General features: G+C 36.5%; 1 protein-coding gene across 1 annotated transcript in view; it reads right to left on the bottom strand.

Annotated features, from left to right (window-relative positions):
- Positions 1-332: 332 nt before the first annotated feature.
- FAM241A (family with sequence similarity 241 member A) overlaps positions 333-22,352 on the bottom strand; it is a 42,110-nt gene continuing 20,090 nt past the window's right edge. The window contains exon 2 of the mRNA XM_033215010.1: positions 333-2,679. Within this exon, the coding sequence (XP_033070901.1) occupies positions 2,434-2,679 (246 nt within the window). The 3' untranslated portion in view covers positions 333-2,433. The remainder of the gene's footprint in view (positions 2,680-22,352) is intronic.

Raw genomic sequence — 22,352 nt, 5'->3', positions numbered from 1 at the left:
TGGAGTGCAGCGGCTTGATCTCAGCTCACTGCCAGCTCTGCCTCCTGGGTTCACGCCATTCTCCTGCCTCAGCCTCCTGAGTAGCTGGCACTGTAGGCGCCCGCCACCACGCCCAGCTAATTTTTGGTATTTTTAGTAGAGACAGGGTTTCACCATGTTAGCCAGGATGGTCTTGATCTCCTGACCTTGTGATCCACCCACCTTGGCTTCCCAAAGTGCTGGGCTTACAGGTGTGAACCACCGCGCCTGGCCCAATCTAATTCTTTATACCATGAACCAAATAAATTACCAGTTTTATTTCAGGATATTAGTATAATCTGCATTCTAATATATTTCATAAAAGAAAATATTTTATTTCCATTACATAGGCAAACTTTGTTTTTTCTCATATCAAAGCCAAATATTTGATGGTATACTGTACTAACAACCAATAATGTATGTAGAAAGAATAACAGCAAAATATCTTATTTCTTTATATAATTTAATATATACCCTATTAACACCAGTGTGCTGATGCATAGTATTGACAGTATACTAAATAGTTACTATTAAAAATTACTTTAAAAATGTTTTCAACATTAGGTACTGGTGGAACCAGAGCTATTATTTTGTACATGGTATTATTTATGTGTTCCAAAGGAAAAGTAAAATTTCCAGTAGCATTAGAAAAAAAGTACTTATATTTTATGTAGATATACAAAATCTCATGACATCTACTGAAAACCTCACAATTCTACTGTGCACTAATAAAAACACCTTTTCAAACAACTTACACTTATACTGAGTTCATTTCATAAAGGTTACTATAAAAATATTGCAAACGCAATAAAAACACAATGATATCGTACAAAGACTTTTGTTTTTTAAAAGTCAAATTTCAAAAGGCCTGTATTTATATAAATGCACAATACTTTTTAGTGACCCTGACTAACATTTTTGTTTAGGATTATCTGATTTTAGAAATCTAAGTTGAATGTTCTTCCTTATTTTCTGCTTCAGAATGAGAAGACACTGAGAATGTACAGAGTTTTAAAAATAAGATTGGGTAAAAGCTTTAAAAAGTGGAATAGCAAGCGCTCTACACGTTTTACTTGTTGCCCTACCAAAGATAAAAATGCCTGACTGCCCCAATTTTCTGAAATTTAACTTGAATTCTAAATGATCTTATCTACCTCTTTCCTTTATAGTCTTTGAGATGAAAGTGTAAAGATTTTAGGTTCTCTAACAAAACCCAAAATACCACTAAAGCCATTCCCCATTTTCCAGGAGTATTTAAAGAAATGCAAATTTCAATATAAAACCTAAAAATGCTGAATTAAGACACCTTAATAACATGGCTAGCCAATTGCTGACATGACTTTAGCCTTAGAAAAATATTATCAAAATTGGCTAAGTTCCAAATTTAAGCATTTGGTTTTATATTGTTAATATTGTACTTTCTGATATAGATATCAAAGAAAAATGATGTTTTTTTCCTGAAAACAACAGTAAAATATAATTTTTTTGTGAAAAAGTCCATGTCAAGATAGGAAATACATTGTTTTAAAACAGAATAATTGTTATGAAAGAACTATAAAATTATAAATTTCTAAAAAATATATACTGAAAATGTCTCTCTAGGAAAAAATATGCAACTTGTTAGACACAAGAAAATATGGCATTAGCATAGGGTGAAGTCAACTAGGCTATGAGACTTCAAAAACTCACAAAAAGTAATTAGCACCAAAATTGTCTGAAACTTCAAATGATATACTAAAGTAGGTCTAGGTCCAAATGTTACATTTTAAAAAAGTTATATTTAACCTGGGAACTTTCCCCAGCAATAATAAATATATTATTTTCAACCTTTAGAAAACGTTCTATCTTTATTTACTGATTTTCATCACAATATTAAGGTAGTGTATGCTAATTATCATTTACCTTAGTTTAGACTGGGTAGGGACAACTGAAATCCAAATATTTCCCAAATATTATGGGATTATTTGGTGGGGAGGGTTAGTGGGGAGCAGTTTTCTAAGTGAAACTTACTTGTATAGTTTATTTCATCCTTTTTCTTCTAAAATGTTTTATTGGAACTCTTTATAAGAACTAGATTGCTTGATTTGAATTCCATGTCCTGTTATTTTCCCTGTTCACTTTCTGGTGGTGTTACTTAAGATTTGGCATGGGGATAGAGGTGTATAAAGGGGACAGAGATCATAGTAGTGAAACAAGAGTTTTGAATAAGCTAATGTATATTCAAAATATATATTCAACCCTGTTATAATCAAGAGTTTAGTTTTAAGTAACATCCATGTATAAATTTACTTACAAAACATCCAGCACACAATTTGAAACAAGGCAAACTTTTTCGGTTGTCAAAAAGTGAAATACATAACTTCTTCAATTACATATATGGCTACCAAATGTCAAACAATTCCATTCAGCCATGTTTTACTGTTGCACATAAATAATAACAAGGCAAAGAACAGAAACTAGTCCAAGGGCTTGCAGGCCAAGGAACCACAGCATAACCCAAAAGAAAATGACTATTACTGGTTCCACAATTCGTTCTCCAAAATACATCCTTGTGAAGCCCATGTTGATAAGGTTTTTGTTCAGTTCACCAAAAAGTGTTCCCATTTTCTTGTAGTCATCTCCAACAGGCTCACCAGTGTGGTTTTGTGAATCTTCAACATCCTTTAAAAAAAAAAAAAAAGACAAAACATGAACATAACATGAGAAATATGTAAAGGTCTTTAAGAACCTTAGTTCTTCATCTCCCCAAGTGCTAGGCATACTTGTGATAATTATTCTATAAGTGCCTGTTAATTTAATACAATGGGGATGTTCTTTTTGATCCTGAAATTGAACAAAAATGGCTGCTTAAGTGAAGAACCATGTTTGTATTTCTCTTGTGAGTGACCATGATTTCAGAACACCCTTTTCTGCCACTGTCCTGTTTTATGAGGCAAGGCCTGATTGCTCTGTCCTGGTAAGATTCTTTTTTAGACAGTTTCTTTGATACTAAGACTTTAAGAAACTGAGCCTCAGCTGACCAAAGCATGTTTGCTGTTACTATAGAGCAATCCTGTCACTACTGCTGTGATCTTTGTCTTAAGCTCAGCTAAGCAGACTTCAGAGCAGGCCCTTGCATAGTTTCCTGTTCATTATACAGATGCCCTAAGTGGCTCTTATTAATTTCATCAGGAGAAACAAATAGTTTTAATAAAATGTTTTTTTTTTTTTTTTTACAATAAGACCAAATGTCTACCCAGTAGTTAGTATCCCAGAAAATGTCTACATGCACCCAATTATATATACCAAAAGTGTTATTTCTATTATCTTCCAGTCGTATTACAATTAAGGCCATGACAATTAGTAAGCTACTATCTCTTGGCTTCAAACCCACTCTTTGGAATTCTGCAAGCATTTCTGGCTCCCTGTTAGGCTCTGCCAATACAGGGACCAGCGTGATACTTCACAAGTAGAGAAGGAAGAAGGAATTTGCTGTTTCCTTCAGATGGGTTTCTTAATCCTGTTAAGTCTCACTCTAGCAACAATTCTTCACTCTGACAGCAACAGTGCCGCTAGTAGTAGCGGCTGATTGCAATCTGGAGGTTTTCCAAGACTTGGAGAACCAATCTCAATGTGCCTTCTTGAGATGCAGCTCCAATTACTGGGTGCTTCGTCCTCAGATACCTGGTTCCCAGGTCTACAGGCTCCCTCCTCTGAACTCAGAGAAATCAGCACCAGGCAAGCAGTGACCTTGGCCTCCTGAAGTGTTGGAATTACAGGCATGAGCCACCGCACCCGGCTTATTTTATATAATTTTTAAAATTACTTTTGGATTTTCACTTCTATCAGAAAAAGACAGAAAAACAAAATGTTGTAGAGTTATCTAGGGAGTTCATGTCCAGGCTGCAACACTTAAACTAGCTGAGTGACATGACCTTAGCCAAATTACTTCACTTTTCCTGAACTTCAGCTTTCTAATCCATAAAATGATTTATGTGATCCTTTTTTGATACTGATAGTTTTCTCTTAAGTTATAATTTGTGGATTTTTTTTTTTAAATTTGATTTCTAAATTATTTTTTTCTTCACTGATACAGGTCAATTTTATGTTTCTTGTACTTTGATATGATCCATAACAATATACTACATTAAAAAAAAAATCTTGTTCTTGCCTAACATTAAATCTTTCTTTTCTTTAGGGTAGAACTTGAAGAGTCCTCGATTTAGTATGTAATTCTGCTGATCCCTCATCCCTCTCTGTTTCTCCAGTGTTTAGCATATTGATACTGTTTCTGGCCCTTTTATTCTTCATTTTTTACTAAAGTTCTTAAAATTTTTTTTTTTTTTTTTTTTTTACTCTTCCCAGTTTCTTGTAATCTATGCACTCACTGTACTTTGGGGTTTTTTTGTTGTTACTGAAGCTTTTTAAGACTTTTTTTTCAGTATTTTTGTGGTTTCAGTACGAAGAAAGTACCCTAATCTGGATATGGTAGGTACTGTCTGAAGGTTTAAATTCTTTGTAAAATAAATAAAATCTACAAATGCTTGTGGGTTTTTCAGGGGAAGAAGGAGGTGTTGCAACACTTAAATGAAAATAGAGAGTTAGTAAATCAGGCCAGGTGAGGAGACGGCAATGCTCACATTATCTCAGATCTTGAGAACAGCTGGTGGGATTGAGACTGGAAGTTGAAGACCCAGTAAGGACAAGTCTGGGAAAGGTGTGGCTGTCGCCGCCTGCTTCTTTTTTTTAATTATAAAAAATTTTAAGCACACACAAAACTAGAGAAAATAGTATAATAAACCTACATACCTATCAACCAGATTCAGTAATTTCTAAAACTTTGCCACCTTACTGAAATACTTCTTAATCTGGGCAATCTAACGAAGAAGAAAAATGTTTAAAAAAATCACTAGACTAATGCCTAAAAGTAACATATCTTCACAAATGAGGTTCTGTAGAAACATCAAATATATCCAGCAATGAATTGGATGGGGGTTCAAACAACCCTAAACGAAGACATTTAAGAATGTGGAAAGGGTGTCAGTTTCCAGGCAGGCAAAAGAAAAAAAAAAAAAGAATGTGGAAAAGGAAAATAAGTACTATTCTTCAATCAGTGAGATTATAGTCAATCTCATTACAGTATTTTATGTATCTAGGCTATCCTCTCAAATAACACAGTTCTAAAGGATACAAAGACTGGTGTGTTGGTAAATGTTTAACAATGGGCTTTGTTGGGGGTTGGTGGAAGCTCTGTTTTACAGTGTTTGCCAATTCTGTTGTGATTTCCAGTTTCTGTAGTGTTAGTACTTCCACTGTGGCCAATTTCAAACTATTAACAGCCAGTTCACAAAGTTCCTGAAAATTTAACAACTTGCTCTTTGACGACTGGTAGGAGCCAGCACCAGTACTTCACTGTAAGAGTAAGAGATACTTGAAATAATTTGAGGTAAAGACCTGCATGGTTATAGTTGATGAGTTTGATCCCTCCCTTCTTTCCGTCAATTGGTGCGTTTCTATGTTTTTTTTTTTAAGTTTACAAAATTGACAAGCTGAGATAATTAAGTAGAATTAACTCATTACAAATATATTGCAATTGGGTAAACTGTATTAAGAAAGGACTATATTATGACTTGAGTTATGAGATACAATGAATTGCATGTGGTGTCACAAAACTACCACAAGTAACAGCATATTGCTTTTTCTGGATTGTCTCATGAGCTATCAAAAGGTCATCCAATTCAATTATTTTTAGAAGTTCTTATTTACAATAAAATTTAAACCATCTGGCTGATTTGTGAGGAAGAAGGGCTCTCTTGATGCTCCCTAGGTTAGTGAATGGCACCACCATCCATACACCAGATCCAAAGGTCAGAACTCTAAGGCATTCTTGACCCCCTCCCTCTTCCTCTTCCTCATGACCCACATCCAGGTCATCACCATATCCTCTTTGTTTTGCCTTCTAAACATTTCTTTAAAGTGTATATACTATTCCATCTACTGCTATAATCCTAAGAATCTACTAAGATCTCTTGACTATTCCAATAGTTTCCTAACACTGCTACTGCACAAGTCCATTAGCTCCCCTATAATCTATATACCACAATGTAGCCACAGTGGTTCTTTCCAAGTGCAAATTCAATCATGCCACCTCCGTCCTGCTTTTAAGATCAAGGCCAAAATCTTTAACATGATCTATGAAGCCCTGCTTAGTCTGGCTTCTATCTGAGTCTCTGGTCTCATTCTGTCATCAGCCTTCCTCTGTCTTTGTTTTCAGCCACATAGGTTTTTCAGCTCTTGCTCGCCACAGGAATTTGCACATACTATTTTCTCTGCTTAAAAAATTATTTCCCCTCTCCTTTGCTTACTTAAGGCATCCTCTTCTTTTGCTCTTAGCTTAAGCTTCAACTCAGTCTCACGGCATCAGATAATGCTCTTTCAACGCATTCTAACTCAATGCCAATGTGTGTTATTTGATTAATGTCTACCTGTACTATAAGCTTCATGAAATAGGAGCAGTATTTATTTTTGCTGGCCACCGATATCCTCTGATATGAATATGTAGCAAAGGCTATGTCCTGGGAATAGCAGCATATAGAAACATCTCAATAAATATTTGTCGAATAAACAGAAAGAATTTATCATGTGTCTTTCTGGCAGGCATTAGAGAAGTATTTGATAGATTCTCTACTTTGTTCCTTTTTTTTGCCAAACAAAAGATGGGCACTATTTTCCAAAATATTATTTACTACAGTAATCTGAAAACCATGTATATATTTTTATGGGATTAGCAGTATTTCTGTTGTGGATATTATTCAGCATCCAGTCTTCTTTCCTCTTCCCTATTAGAACCTTAAATCCAGCCTTCATTCTTCAAGTGAAGTGAATTCTACCTACTCAGTTCCAGAGATGATTCTAATAATAATTTTCTCTTTACTAGAGCTAGTTTGGAAAGTGCATGTGATTCACTTTGGAACAATGAATTTTCCTGTCTTTTGAAAAAATTATTCCTAGTTCTTCTGGGTCAACTTTGGAAAGTTATCCTTATTTTCTTTTATTTTCCACATATACTCCTCACGTAAAGAGAACTTGTGCTTAATATTAGTTTTCTATTGCTTCCATAAGAATTATAAATGTAATGGTTTAAACCAACATAAACGTATTATTTTATAGTTCTATTAGAAGTCATTTTTGCAGGACTGAATTTCTTTCTAGAGGCTCAAAAGAATCTATTTCCGTACTTTTCCAGTTGCTAGAGCTGCCCATATTCCTTGGCTCCTGGACCTCTTTCTTTCATCTTCAGAGCTAGCAGTACTGCACCTCTTTGACCATTCTTCAGTAGTTAACATTTTCCTCTGACCACAGTGAGAAAAAGTTCTTTTTTTAAAATTTATTTTACAAATGTATCAGTCTGCAATGAATTGAAAAACAAAAACCTAGCTTTTCACCACATTTTGAGAAAACACTGGTATAACGAACACCTGTATTTTTTATTGCCTACATTTAATTGTTGTTAACAAACAGAGAGAAATACAGAATTCTTCATAGAGAAATACTGTATAAAGAGGACATAAAATTAGGGGCCTGAAAAAGTTTTAATTTTAAATTATTTCTTTAGCTCTTTTTAAAATCATTTCAACTTTTATTTTAGATACAGGGGGTACATGTGCAGGTTTGTTACAAGGGTATACTGCATGATGCTGAGGTTTGGGGTATATATTCCATCACTCAGGTAGTGAGCATAGTACCCAATACGTAGTTTTTCAACCCACACTCCACTTTCTTCCTCCTCCCTCTAGTAGTCCCCAGTGTCTACTGTTGCCATCCTTATGTCCATGAGCACCCAATGTTTAGCTCCTACTTATAAGTGAGAACACGTGGTATTTGGTTTTCTGTTTCTGCATTAATTTGGTTAGGACAGTGGTCTCCAGCTATATCCATGTTGACTGCTGCAAAGGATATGATTTTGTTCTTCAGGCTATGCAGTATTACATTGTGTGTGTGTGTGTGTGTGTGTATAGATATATATATATCACATTTTCTTTATGCAATCCACCACTGATGGGCACCTAGGTTGATTCTGTCTTTGCCTTTGAGAGTAGCACTATGATGAACATATGAGAGCATGTGTCTTTTTGAAAAACAATTTATTTTCTTTGGGTATATATGTAGTAATAGGATTGCTGGATCAAATGGTAGCTCTGTTTGAAGTTCTTTGAAAAATCTCCAAACTGCTTTCCACAGTGGCTGAACTAATTCATATTCCCATCAATAAATATAAGCATTCCCTTTTCTCCACAGCCTCGCCAGCATCTGTTGTTTTTTGACTTTTTAATAACAGCCATTCTGACTAGTATGATGGTATCTCATTGTGGTTTTGATTTTTATTTCTCTCATGAGTGATGATGAGCATTTTTTTCAGGGCTGCTTTTATGTCTTCCTTTGAGAAATGTCTGTGTATGTCTTTTGTCCTTTTAAAAATAGTGTTACTTATTTATTGCTTGTTGATTTAAGTTTCTTATATATTCTGTATATTAGACCCCTGTCAGATGCATAGTTTGTGGAAATTTTCTCCCATTCTTTAAGTTGCCTGTTTACTCTGTTGATAGTTTCTTTTGCTGTGCAGAAATTCTTTAGTTTAATTAGGTCCCACTTGTCAATTTTTGTTCTTGTTGCAATTGCTTTTGGGGGCTTAGCCAAAAATTCTTTGCCAAGGCCAATGTTGACAAGGGTATTTCCTAGATTTTCTTCTAGAATTTATATAGTATGAGGTCTTACATTTAAATCTTTTGATCTTAGACAAAGCAGACGAAACAAGCAATTGGGAAAGGACTCCCTATTTAATGGTGTTGGGATAATTGGCTAGTCATATGCAGAAGAATGAAACTGGATCCATATACAAGAATTAAGTCAAGACAAATTAAAAGTTCTCTGTATTTAAGAACCCATGTGTGATTAGGTTTGATCTGCCTGGATAATTAGGATACTCTCCACATCTCAAAGTCCTTAAATTTAATCACATCTGCAAAATTCCTTTTGCCATGTAAGATATCATATTCTCTGGTTCTGAGGATCAAGATGTGGACATCTTTGGAGAGACCATTATTATGCCTAGCATAGTATTTTATTATAAAATTATTTCTTTATATATCTATGTTCTGTCACTAGCTTTGAACCCGCTAAGGGTATTAAGGGCAATAAACACGTCTTACAAATTTTACATTAGTACTTTGTATATTGCACTGTGCCTGGCCCATCATAGTCTCATAATAAGTATTCGTTGAAGGAAAAATGGAAATATTCTATAATAACATACTATGCAAAAAGCCCACAAAAATTTAAAACAAAGAAAACTTAAATGTAATATCAAAATTCACTGTATTCTCCCATGAGCATAGTTGTGAATTTTTTCAAATATTTATAAATCCTAGACTAAAATTACAGAAAATGACAGCTGCTAGCTAAAACTTACATGCTCAGTGTAATTCCTAACCCACTGTGTTTTAAGGGCAGACACTAATACGAACAGATGAGTTCTTAGGGGTCTGATTCTCTGTCAAGATGCTTGTAATTTTCAGAGTAATAGTAGTGGTAGTGGTATTAACGGTAGAGTAGGAAAGCTAACCCAAGTGCCTCCTATGTAACATGCACTGTGTTTTACATGCATTATCTTGTTTGATCTTTGCAACAATCTGTAAAGGAGGCACTATTATTTCCCCCCATTTATAGATAAGGAAACTGTAAAGTTTAAGAGGAATTAAATGTCTGGACATTGACCTACACTTAGTAATTGAAGGATCTATGACGTGAACCTAGATATTCTTACTCCAGGGGATCCACCATTAATCCCTGCACTGTGCACCCTCCAGTTATTATTACATAGTAACTAGCATCTAGTTAATGCTGCTTAGTTTTCAGAGACATTTTATGTACTCCACCTCTGAAAAAATAAGCTATATAAATACACTTTCACTTTACACAGAATGAATACATTTTACACAGCAAAATGAATATTACTTTTTTCCTTTACATCTTTTCTCACAGTTTACAGAAAACCTAAAAGTATTCAAGCAGAAGAGTTGTTCAAATTCTTATTTTCATCTTGTACAAAAATTTAAACTATGTAAAGCTATTTGCATCAGGTTGGTACATTTCCATAGTTTTTAAAAGTAGTAATGAATTCAGATTCAAATGTGAAAAAAAAAGACTCGGCAAGAATGAAGAGATATGTGGTTGGCAGAATTGCATTAAGACAACAAACAAAAAACCTCCCCTACAAACAATAAGCAAACCCATAAGACTTCGCTAAACCAGTACATGAGTGCAGAAATACAGATGCAGCTTTTTTCCTGTTCTAACGTTAATCACTTTTGTCTTTGCCAAAATTTATTCTTTGTATGTGAGGTCCCAATGGAAAAACATTTGTCAAATGTAGTTTCCTTTGTGGTTTCACAGAGAGTACTGACTATGACATGCACAAGAAGAGTGTTCTCACCAAAACAGTGATATTCTTTTTTTTGTCCATGATTAAAGACATACATAAAAATAAAGGGGTGTTCTAATTGATTCAAAATCCTTCTTAAAAGATACCCAAAATTAATTACGAGAAATTAAAGGTAAACCCTTAAGTAATCACTGGATTTTTGAGAAGCATCTTCAAAGATAATTAAATCACAGTCTCCTACTTTAGAAATTAGGAATGAAGAGGTTAAGTCCCATAGCCCATTAACAAAAAACCAAGGCTTTGGTAGCAAACAGGACAGATTCAAATCCTGCTCTCTCATGTATCAGCTCTGTGACATTGGGCAAATTACTTAACCACTGACTCTCAGTTTCTTCACCCATAGAATGTGTATAGTAATACCTACCTTATAGAGTTGTTGTGATAAGAAAACAGATAAAAGCTTTTTGAATAAGCACTCAATATATGGTAATTATTATTACCATATTTTTGGCAGAATTAGTATCTTGTGATTTTTACTGCTATTCTCTATTGTACCATGCTGCCTGAGATAATTAATGCCTTAGTGATCATCTTTCTCAGGATAATTAAGTTCAGCTGTATTTTTTTCAAGTGTTATGACAATTTAATTATATAGAAATTGAAGTGGGATGTTTTCTATGGAACATCCCTACCCACAGAACAATCTGTGCACATTAATATTGGTAAAACCTGTTTACTCACTTTGGAAATGGCACAAGTTACATTCTATAAACAGGCTTTTGCTGAGTGAGTTGACAATTTAAGATTCACCAATTGTCTTCCTGTGTCCAGTATTACATGTTGTTGTGTTAATGCATATCATTACATACGCAGTATTGAAAATCTGCTGTTTTTGCCTGCCTAGTATATATACCATATATTCTACTTGATTTAACTTTGGGGAAGCCATACTTTACCTGCTCTTAGTCCATGTGTTGGTTGAAGATGTCTCCATTCCCCAGCTCCAAGCCTGCCCAATAAGAACATTTCATTTTCTTTCCTTTTTTTTTGAGACAGAGTCTCACTTTGTCGCCCATGTTGGAGTGCCACACCGTGATTTTGGCTCACTGCAACCTCTGCCTCCTGGGTTCAAGCGATTCTCCTGCCTCAGCCTCCTGAGTAGCTGGGATTACAGGTGCCCGCCACCACACCCAGCTAATTTTTGTATTTTTAGTAGAGACAGGGATTCACCATGTTGGCCAGGCTGGTCTCGAACTCCTGACCTCAGGTTATCCACCCACCTCAGCCTACCAAAGTGCTGGGAGTACAGGCATGAGCTACCATGCCTGGCTGAGCATTTCATTTTCTTGGGCACGTATTTACTTAATTAATGAGTATGTAATGCAAGACAGGCCAATGAAAGCTCTAGTCAAGACTTTTACTGCAACTATTGAAAAAGAGACAGGTTTTTGGTTTTTTTTTTTGAAAAAAACAAATTGTAGTTAGATAGCTGGTGAGATGTAGGCCATATTACTAGGAGGGGAAAGCTTGCTAAGAACAAAGCCAACATAAAGTAAAGCCAAGAAATGGATAGAGACAATTTCATTGACACAATTTCAGTACTCGGATATAGCTAGCATATCTACTTTTGGTCTTTTTCATAACATGAGCCAATAAATTCCTATTTTCCAAAATCTAGTATGAGTTGGATTTTTGTCACTTGAAACCAAGAGTTCTGACTATAGATGATGATAATAATAATAGCTACCACTAATCAGAATTTACCCATATGCTAGATATTGTGGTAAACACTTTACACATTCAGCCAGGGACTAGTAGCTTGGAGATTCCCACTCTGGCAACTGACAGAGAAATGCCTTGGGCATATACACAGTTTTTCAGACTGTCAGGGATGACTGTGATGTCATTTTAAAGCCTGGCTTCCAAGGAGTAAGGGGTCAGAATAGTTTATTGTTCAATTGGTGTTTGGTCAGATGTTGAATTTAAGCCCCTTGTGCCATTGAGGCTATTGTCCTGTGTTGATGGGTCTATGTACAGCACAGAGAATGCTTTCAAGTCTACCCCATATCCTACTATAATTGCTTCTGAGTGGGTGTAGCCTAGCACATGAGCCCTGCTTTATCGATTCTCACAGTTGACTTTGATCCCAGGAAGGCTCTTCTTGGCTTTTTCCCTGGTTCTCTCTTTAAAACTTCTGGCCGCTGTACTGTTTTGATAGTGCCACTAGTAATACGTTTTGATGTATCATGGCGCTATCAGCCTCCTCCTAATTGCTCTTCACCAAGCTCTGTATTGCTTTCAACAACAAATTTAGTCATGAAGTTCTCCATTCCCTTCCCCAATTAAACAAAGTCCTCTCAGGGAAATCTATGGAGCTCTTCACTCATAAGATCTGCCTTTCCTCCTGGGCAGGGCTCCTGCACCATTGCACTAGTTTTCCCTGGGGTGACACCCTGCTGTAAAATTACACACTTGAGGTTGGGGAGCAGCCCCTGGTTTTCCTGGGTTACCTCTCCTGGGAGGGAACCTCTGCCCTACAGTGAGTGCAGGGAGGGGAAGGCTGGGCCTCTGTGTTCTCGACTTGCTGTGCCTCACTTAGAGACTGGTTGGGGGAAGAGAGACTTGGTCCTCTCAGCTATGCCTACCTGGAATTGAGATTCCACAACACAGAGCTAGGAGGCGGAGGGGCAGAGAGCTGAGAAACACCAGAGGCCTACTCCTCCAGGGCGAAACTGTAGTCTGAGATTTAGTATATTTTCTTGAATGAATAATTCTCTATTTGCTGAATACCTCGAGGATGGTTCTTGGAGACTTTAAAAGATTGCTTTATTTTGTTTTGCTTAATAATTTTCAACAGTTAAATTGCTGCTTTGCTGAGGAGATAGTCTGCTGAATAGGAATTCATTCATACTTCATTGTTCTGGAAGCCCTACCTTGGTTATTTCTGGACATTACTTTTGATGGTGAACTGTGAGACAACTTCTGTGAGGCTGAATCAGAGGATGCTATATGGTAGGTAGCTAGTTCTCTGGAATGAGTCCTGGGACCGTAAGCACCTTTAAGAGTGTTTATTATTCTTCACATGTCCTGTGATCAAACTCTCAGTATAAAAGTTTGACTTATGAGGATCCATTTAATCAGGCAGTTCTTACTAACATTAAAAAAAGGCTTTAAATATATACTTGAAGATTAAATGAATTAAAAAAGGCTCCCTTTTTCTCCTTCTTCACTATATTTTCACAAATATCATCAAGTGGGCAATTTTCCATCATTGTGCAGTAGTCTACCAAGTACTTTAGCTGGTAATTAACTCATTTTTTCATTAAGCCTAAAGAAAGTTAACCAGAAACCCAAAGCTCAGAATAGTCCTGTTTTTTCCTTAGTTGCTTTCAATACATTAAATGTCACTCTCAAACCTATTTTTTAGAAAAACTTTTAGCACAATTAAAATACTTTCTATCATTATTTATAACTCTCTGGAGAAGTTCTTTAAAAATGTAGAAATATAAAAAGTAAATCAAGAATGCTCTGCGAACAATAAAATGGTCTCCTCCTTCTATGGACCACATTAAATCTCTGGCAGGGCAGGGCATAGTGGCCCACACCTATAATTCTCAGCACTTTGGGAGGCTGAGGTGGGCAGATCATTTGAGTTCAGGAGTTCAAGACCAGCCTGGGCAACACAGTGAGACCCTAACTGTACAAAAAAATACAGAAATTAGCGGTGTATGATGGTGGGCGCCTGTAGTCCCAGCTGCTCAGGAGGCTGAGGTAGGAAAATAGCTTGAGCCCAGGAGGCAGAGGCTGCAGTGCACCACTGCACTCCAGCCTGGGTGACAAAGCCAGACCTTGCCTCAAAACAAACAAACAAAGTATCTGGCAGCCCAGAAAGAAAACAAATAGCAAATAAATAAACATATTAATGTACAAATGAACAAATAAAACTATGTTGTCATTTATATTCAGCATAACATTTATGATTATTTTGCTTTAAAAACTATTCTCTAGAACCAATTCAACAAACATTTTTTCTGGTACCTATAAAGCATTAGATAAATAAGACTACATCCTTAACTTTGAGAAGCTAATAATCTAGTGTGGAGGTTAACATTTATAAACAAATACATATATTTTAAGGCAAAATGTGATCAACATTTAAGAGCTGCAAAATGCTTGGCATTTAGTTCAAGACAGGTCAATTTGGTCAAAAGCTAAATCAAAAGAATTGGCAAAAACCCCACTAATGCACTGCTTTCAAATATGTAAATGATGCTTTAAAAAATGATATGGTGTGTTTAACTGCTTTTGTATTATTATGTAAAAGGATAGCTGGTTATAGCTCTCATATACCACGAACTGATTCTGTGGTTTACAAAACATCTTCACTTCAGAATTTAGTCACCTGCAAAGACTCATTTCTTGCTTTTTATTCCTCTTCATCTCAAAGGCTGTCCCTATGTAGATAAGCTCTGAAATATGTAAGCCTTGAAAACAACAATGCTTAAATGAAATTTTTAACTTATTTCATGACACATTTATTAATTTAAAAAATGAACATTAATTGAATAGTATGTTCTGGGCAATGTTTTCAGTACTATGATCTTCAAAACATAAAGGAAACTGAGGAAGAAAGATTACATAATTTAGTCAAGATCCATTAGTAATTGGTGGAATCTAGACACATTCAGGCAATCTGGCTCTAAAGCCTATGTTCTAAAGCCTACACTATATGCTTCACTATAAATATAAAGTCTTGTGATGATTCACATTCTAATTGTTTCAATGTATCAGTTTTTAAAAGCAGTTCAGTTATACTTGTCTTGATTCACTTATATTCAGCAAAAATAATACTTTTTTTTTTTTGAGATGGAGTCCTGCTCTATCGCCCAGGCTGGAGTGCAGTGGCCCGATCTCAGCTCACTGCAACCTCCACCTCCAGGGTTCATGCCATTCTCCTGCCTCAGCCACCTGAGTAGCTGGGACTACAGGTGCCCGCCACCACGCCCAGCTAATTTTTTATATTTTTAGTAGAGAAGGGGTGTCACCGTGTTAGCCAGGATGGTCTAGATCTTCTGACCTCATGATTCACCTGCCTCGGCCTCCCAAAGTGCTGGGATCACAGGCTCACGTGAGCCACCGCGCCCGACCATAAACTCAAGATTTTATAATCTTCATAACAAAACAAAAGATGACATTTAGAACTGAATCACTTGGGCCTTTCTCTCCTTATCTCCTCCCAGTTCAAAATGCTTGTATCTTTTAATAGCCAGCATTATCTTAGATCTGCAGTTGGCTCATCACACTCAAGCCTTAGCACAATCTTTTTTGTAGTTTTTATTTTTCTGGAAAATTGGCTTAGCTTGCTCCCCATAGCCACTCTGTTTCCTGTCATAACACTGCTTTCCCTAGGCATACAGAGAATCATTGCCCTTCTTGTACTGTGTCATTTTGTGGGGTTGGTGCTTGCCACACTTCATACAGAAAGTCCAGTGGGTTTTAGGAATGTTTACCATGTTTGTGGGGGCGCTATCAGCACAGAAAGAAAGTAAAAATAATAATTTTAAAATGGTTTTGTGGTTTTTGCATTTTTTTCCTGTACAATAACAGCTTCTTGTTTTATACACACATCTGGCTCACTATAGTATAGCACCTGGTCTCAATTGTCATACTTACTATTTGACCAGGATTTTAAAATTTTCATCTTTTCTTAAAAATAAAAAACAAAACCAATCTCTAACCTTTAATCCCATTCCTACCCCCAGAAGAAAAGAAAAACTACAGAAGTTGGCACAAAGACTAAGCACACTGAGCACTTCAAAGGTGGGCTTTTTTTTTTTTTCTCCTATTTCTAACTGTATTCAGTTAAGAGAGAAAATGTATCATATTTGGCCAAAAAATAACCGCTTGTTTTCCCCTGAAATTTTCTTGCCTTAATACTATAGTTGTCCCCCTTATCCAGTTTCTCTTTTCCCAGTTTCAGTTAGCTGTAGTCAGCTGTGGTCTGAAAATATCAAATGGAAAATTTCAGAAATAAATAATTTGTAAGTTTTAAATTGTGGGCCATTTTGAGTACAGCAATGAAATCTCACACCATCTTGCTCTATCCTGCTTGGGACATGACTCAAGCTTTTGTCCAGCGTATCCATGCTGTTGACATGATCCACCCATTAGTCGCTTAGTAGTCACCTCAATTATTAGATTGACAGATCACAAGAAGGGTGAGTATAATACAGTAAGATTATTTTGAGAGAGAGACCACATTCATACAACTTTTATTACAGTGTATTATTATAATTGTTCCAATTTATTCTTATTGTTAATCTCTTACTGTGTCTTTACTTATAAATGAAATGTAATCATAGGTATGTATACATAGGAAAAACAGTATATATAGGGTTCAGTACTATTATCAATTTCAGCATCCACTGGGGGTCTTAGAATGTATCCCCTGCAGATAAGGGGGGATACTGTATGTGCTTAATGACTAAGAACGATGAACTTCTAACATGAGCAGAATGTGCTCCAATGATCATGGAAAGGCTGCCTTTCTAGAAAACATAATTTTAAACTAAATTTAGTTACAGAGAGACTGAAAGAAGGAAGAAGAATGACAGAAAGAAATTAGTTTGGAGTGAGTCTCAGAGGGATTTGAGACTAAAAAATATTTTCCCAACAAACAACTGGAATTTTGTTCCACTTAATCCACTCTACCATCCCACTCAACCTCTCCAAAGAAAGGCTTTTTGAAAAATGCTGGCCGGGCGCGGTGGCTCAAGCCTGTAATCCCAGCACTTTGGGAGGCCGAGACGGGCGGATCACGAGGTCAGGAGATCGAGACCATCCTGGCTAACATGGTGAAACCCCGTCTTTACTAAAAAAAAAATACAAAAAACTACCGGGCGAGGTGGTGGGCGCCTGTAGTCCCAGCTACTCGGTCCCGCTGAGGCAGGAGAATGGCGTAAACCCGGGAGGCGGAGCTTGCAATGAGCTGAGATCCGGCCACTGCACTCCAGCCCGGGCGACAGAGCGAGACTCCATCTCAAAAAAAAAAAAAAAAGAAAAAAAAAAGAAAAGAAAAATGCCTTGTTACCTTCCTATAAAAGGTCAGGAGTCTCACATTTGTGAAACACAAGTAAGACACAGTATCATACAGGAAGAGAAGATAAACAAATACATGACAATACATACCAAGAAAGAAGCAGAATTTTAAAAGCCTCTGGATTAGTTACATATTTAGTCCTTTTGGCTTCTATTTTCTCCTTGCAGTTGAGAATACATAGTGTCTACCATTTCAACTATGAATTCATAGCTACGTTTTCTCCCCATGCCCTGACTTCCTACAGTCTCCAATTTCCCTGTTTCTTTTAGGCTGCTAAGTGTTATTGGTAAAAATTGTGTTGAGATGCTTCACTATAAAATTATGTTGTCTCAACGTTCCTGGTATTCCTTCCATATTCCCAAATCCTTTCAGTCACCTCTTGATAATTGTCCATCCAATTCCTGAAGATTGTTTTGGATCTTTCTTACTCTTTTGTTGTCTCTTTCTTAGAGGTGTTGCCATTTCTTTTTAAGATTAGCATTTACTCACAATCCCAACTCCTCTTATTCATGCATCTAAGTACAAAAATGGATTTTATACTGTAACATATACCTTTTCATTCCTTAAGCAAAATATAGATCCTGATTGGAACTGGATTAGTTTGTGTGTTTGATGAGTCACTTCCTTTTAGGACAAAACTAAGAAAAGCAATATCAAAATCAGTGGCACCAGAATGAATCTGAGGCACTAACTAGATGAGGACTGATTCTTAAAAACATTTGAGTGTTTCACTGATGGCCGCTCTTCTGGTAGTTTGGCCAGCATCTGTTGAAATAATTATCAGCATTTATGATTTTGTAAATACTTCTTTTAAATTAAATTTTAGGATAGGAGTTTTAAGTTTGTACCTAGTCCAAGGTAAAGCTATATGGAAGATTGAAGACTATTTTGCTTATGCTGTTGTATCTTTTCCATATTATATTTAAAGAGTTGAACGTGTAGACATGACTAATAGAAATATCAAAGGCTAGGTGCCATGGCTCATGCCTGTAATCCCAGCACTCTGGGAGGCCGAGGCAGGCGGATTACTTGAGGTCAGGAGTTCAAGACCAGCCTGACCAATATGCTGACACTCCGTCTCTACTAAAAATACAAAATTAAGCCAGGTGTGGGGGCGCACGCCTGTAATCCCAGCTACTTGGAAGGCTGAGGTGGAAGAATCGCTTGAATCTGGGAGGTGGAAGTTGCAATGAGCTAAGATTGCGCCATTGCACTCCAGCCTGGGCAACAGGAGCCAAACACTGTCTTAAATTAAAAAAATAAATTCAAATATAGGAACCATCCTTGTTAGAACTAAGTTTCTTTTAAAATTAACTTATCACTAATTTCTTAGTAAGATCTATGATGGAATTTTGTCTCATAGCAAAGTTAACAGTACTTACAAATCTGACAATTTTTCAAAAAGCTATGAAAATGCCATTCATATATATTAATTGTTTGGGAGTTTATTGTTTCCTGTACAATAACAGCTTCTTGTTTTATACACTTCACTTTTTGTCAACCCATTGACTTGGCTGATTTTTTTCTTTGCAGTTCTGAAATAACCACTACTTGACAATTCTTATTAAATGAAATATCTATTAAGCTATCAATCATTTGAACTAAGTAGGGAAAAAAGGTCAATTGCTTTTCATTATTTATAGGACTAAAGAGTCTGTAGGAATCTAGTCCTGTAGATAAAGAAAAGTGTGTGAATCTGTGACATTTCTTGTGAAAAAAACTCTTTGAAAAACAGCATATCTATATAAAGTCACCATATTTCATAACAAAGTATATTAGTTGTTTTAATTTTAGGTGAATGGTGATACAGTGAAAATTACTAGAAGTCTTCTGCTTACTGTAACACAGTTTGTGCTTACATACCAAAGTTATGATCCTCTCCTCTCAGCAAGTTTTGCACCTGCATTTTATGCAAGATGTGCTGTGCCCTACTTGTGGCAAGCCTGCACAGACCTGACTGATTTGCCAGACTGATTGCTGCTTACTTTCAGGAAGCCACACACTGGTTCTTGATGTCTGTCATGTCCTCTCTTGAGAATCTTTGATTACTAAGCTCCAACTCAGATAATTCACAATCCTTGATTCACAGAACAGGCTAGCTTGCAAAATAAACTCTTTAGTCAATTTAGTTCAATTCAACAAGTAATAATTGAATGCTTACCAAGAGTAAGGTTAAGTGCTGTAGGGTATACAAAATAATAACCCATATTCCCTGCTATTAAGCTACTTAGTATATAAAGATATGTACCCAAATTACCATATAAAACACTGCTGCACTATCCCTTCCTAATTAAAATGACCCATATTTTCATAAAATATTCATAGTTTTCTTCTTATCTTTCAGAACATCACTTCTCAGCTCAGGCAACTCTTCAGATTTCTAGACTAGAATGCTCAACTACATATTCAACATTTCTACACAAATGTCTTACAGGAACCTCAAATTCAACAGGCCCAGTACCAAATTCATAATCATCTGCTCTAAAATTGGTCTTCCTCCAGTATCCTCTGCCTCAATGAATGGCACAACCTGCAGTGCAAGCCAGAAACCTACTAGTCATTCTAGGTGTCTTCATCTCCCTTTTTCTCTTTGGTCTACTTCCGCTGGCCCATTCCCTTCTGAGTTTATAGTTAGAACTCCTCTAACTTATCTAGAGGGCATCTTATGTTTTTACTCTATGTTCTCTTCTGATGCAGAGTTCATCTTCTCTAATGATTTTTATTAATACATATATAGTTTATATGCTGAAGACCCAATTTTTAAATCATACCTTGGCCAACAGAAAATTATTAGTATTTTTAATATCTTCAGAAAAAAATCCTTGTAATTTTGATCTTTTTCCATCTTCCTTTGCTTATAGCCATTTGTTCAATGAACTGTCAAACACATATATTCCAAGCATTAGCTCCACACAAAATCACAATCAGGTGGGTGCTATTAGACTCTAGAGGTCTAACTGACTCCAGAGGACTTCCCCCAAAAATCAGCCAGCCAGGATTTGAAAGCAAGAGTAGTCTGACAACAAATTCTGAGCTCATTCCAATAAACTGTAGTACAGTTTATTGGAAAATTTCTTTTTCAGAAAACATGCTTTGCCGTAAAAAACTTACATTCTCCTTCTCAACCTCACCCCTTCACATCAAATAATCAAATTTCTAAATCTCTTATTGTAAAGGAGTTGAACCAGGTATTAAAAGGAAAGCAGAATAAACAAATTCATTGTAAGGTGTGAATATATAATCTTCATTAAGAAATGTACTTTTAAAAAACATTTAAAAAAAATTTCCCAGCACTTTGGGAGGCCGAGACGGGCGGATCACGAGGTCAGGAGATCGAGACCATCCTGGCTAACACGGTGAAACCCCGTCTCTACTAAAAAAATACAAAAAAACTAGCCGGGCGAGGTGGCGGGCGCCTGTAGTCCCAGCTACTTGGGAGGCTGAGGCAGGAGAATGGCGTAAACCCGGAGGCGGAGCTTGCAGTGAGCTGAGATCCGGCCACTGCACTCCAGTCCGGGCCACAGAGCGAGACTCCGCCTCAAAAAAAAAAAAAAAAAAAAAAAAAAAAAAAAAATTAGCCAGGTGTGGTGGCAGGGCTGTTGTCCCAGCTACTTGAGAGAGGCTGAGGCAGAATAGGGTGAACCTGGGAGGCAGAGCTTGCAGTGAGCCGAGATCGCACCTCTGCACTCCAGCCTGGGCGACAGAGTGAGACTCCGTCTCAAAAAAAAAAAAAAAGAAAAAAAAATAGAAATTCTGAGTACACAGTAGGTGTATATATTGGTGGGGCACATGGGATATTTTGATATAGGTATACAATGTGAAATTAGCACATCATGGAAAATGAGGTATCTATCCCCTCAAGCATTTAATTTTGTGTTACAAACAATCCAATTATACTCTTTTAGTTACTTTAAAATGTACAATTATTTTGACAACAATCACTCTGTTGTGTATCAAATACTAGGTCTCATTCATTCATTCCATTCTTTTTGTAAACATTAACCATCCTCACTTCCCCCTCATGCCCCACTACCCTTCCCAGCCTCTGGTAGCCATCCTTCTACTCTCTACCTTCATGAGTTCAATTATTTTGATTTTTAGATCCCACAAATAAGTGAGAATATGTGACGTTTGTCTTCCTGTGCCTGGCTTATTTCACTTAACATAATGACCTCCAGTTCCATCCATGTTGTTGCAAAAGACGACCTCAATCTCTTTAATGGCTGACTAGTACTCCCTTGGGTATAAGTACCACATTTTCTTTATCCATTCATCGGTTAATGGACAATTAGGTTGCTTCCAAATCTTAGCTATTGTGAACACTGCTATAACAAATATGAGAGTGCAGATATCTCTTTGAGATACTAATTTCCTTTCTTTTGGGGATATACCCAGCAGTGGGATTGACAGACTGTATGGAAGCTCAATTTTTAGTTTTTTGAGGAATCTCCAAACTGTTCTCCATAGTGGTCATACTAATGTACATTCCCACCAACAGTGTATGAGGCTTCCCTTTTCTCCACATCCTCACTAGTTTTTTTTTATTGCCTGTCTTTGGATAAAAAACATTTCAACTGGTGTGAGATGATATCTCATTGTAGTTTTGATTTGCATTTCTCTGATGCTCAGTGATGTTGAGCATCTTTTCATATGCCTGTTTGTCATTTGTATGTCTTATTTTTGTTTTTGCTTTTGAGACAGGGTCTCATTCTGTCATCCAGACTGGAGTGCGGTGATGTGATCACAGCTTACTGAAGCCTTGAAGGAACTCCTAGGCTCAGGTGATTCTCCCACCTCAGCCTACCAAATAGCTGA

Source organism: Trachypithecus francoisi, unplaced genomic scaffold (assembly GCF_009764315.1).
Source record: "Trachypithecus francoisi isolate TF-2019V2 unplaced genomic scaffold, Tfra_2.0 Lachesis_group1, whole genome shotgun sequence".
NCBI classification, from domain to species: Eukaryota; Metazoa; Chordata; class Mammalia; order Primates; family Cercopithecidae; genus Trachypithecus; species Trachypithecus francoisi.
Note: the sequence above shows the minus strand (reverse complement) of the source record. Positions and strands in the feature narration are given on the sequence as shown.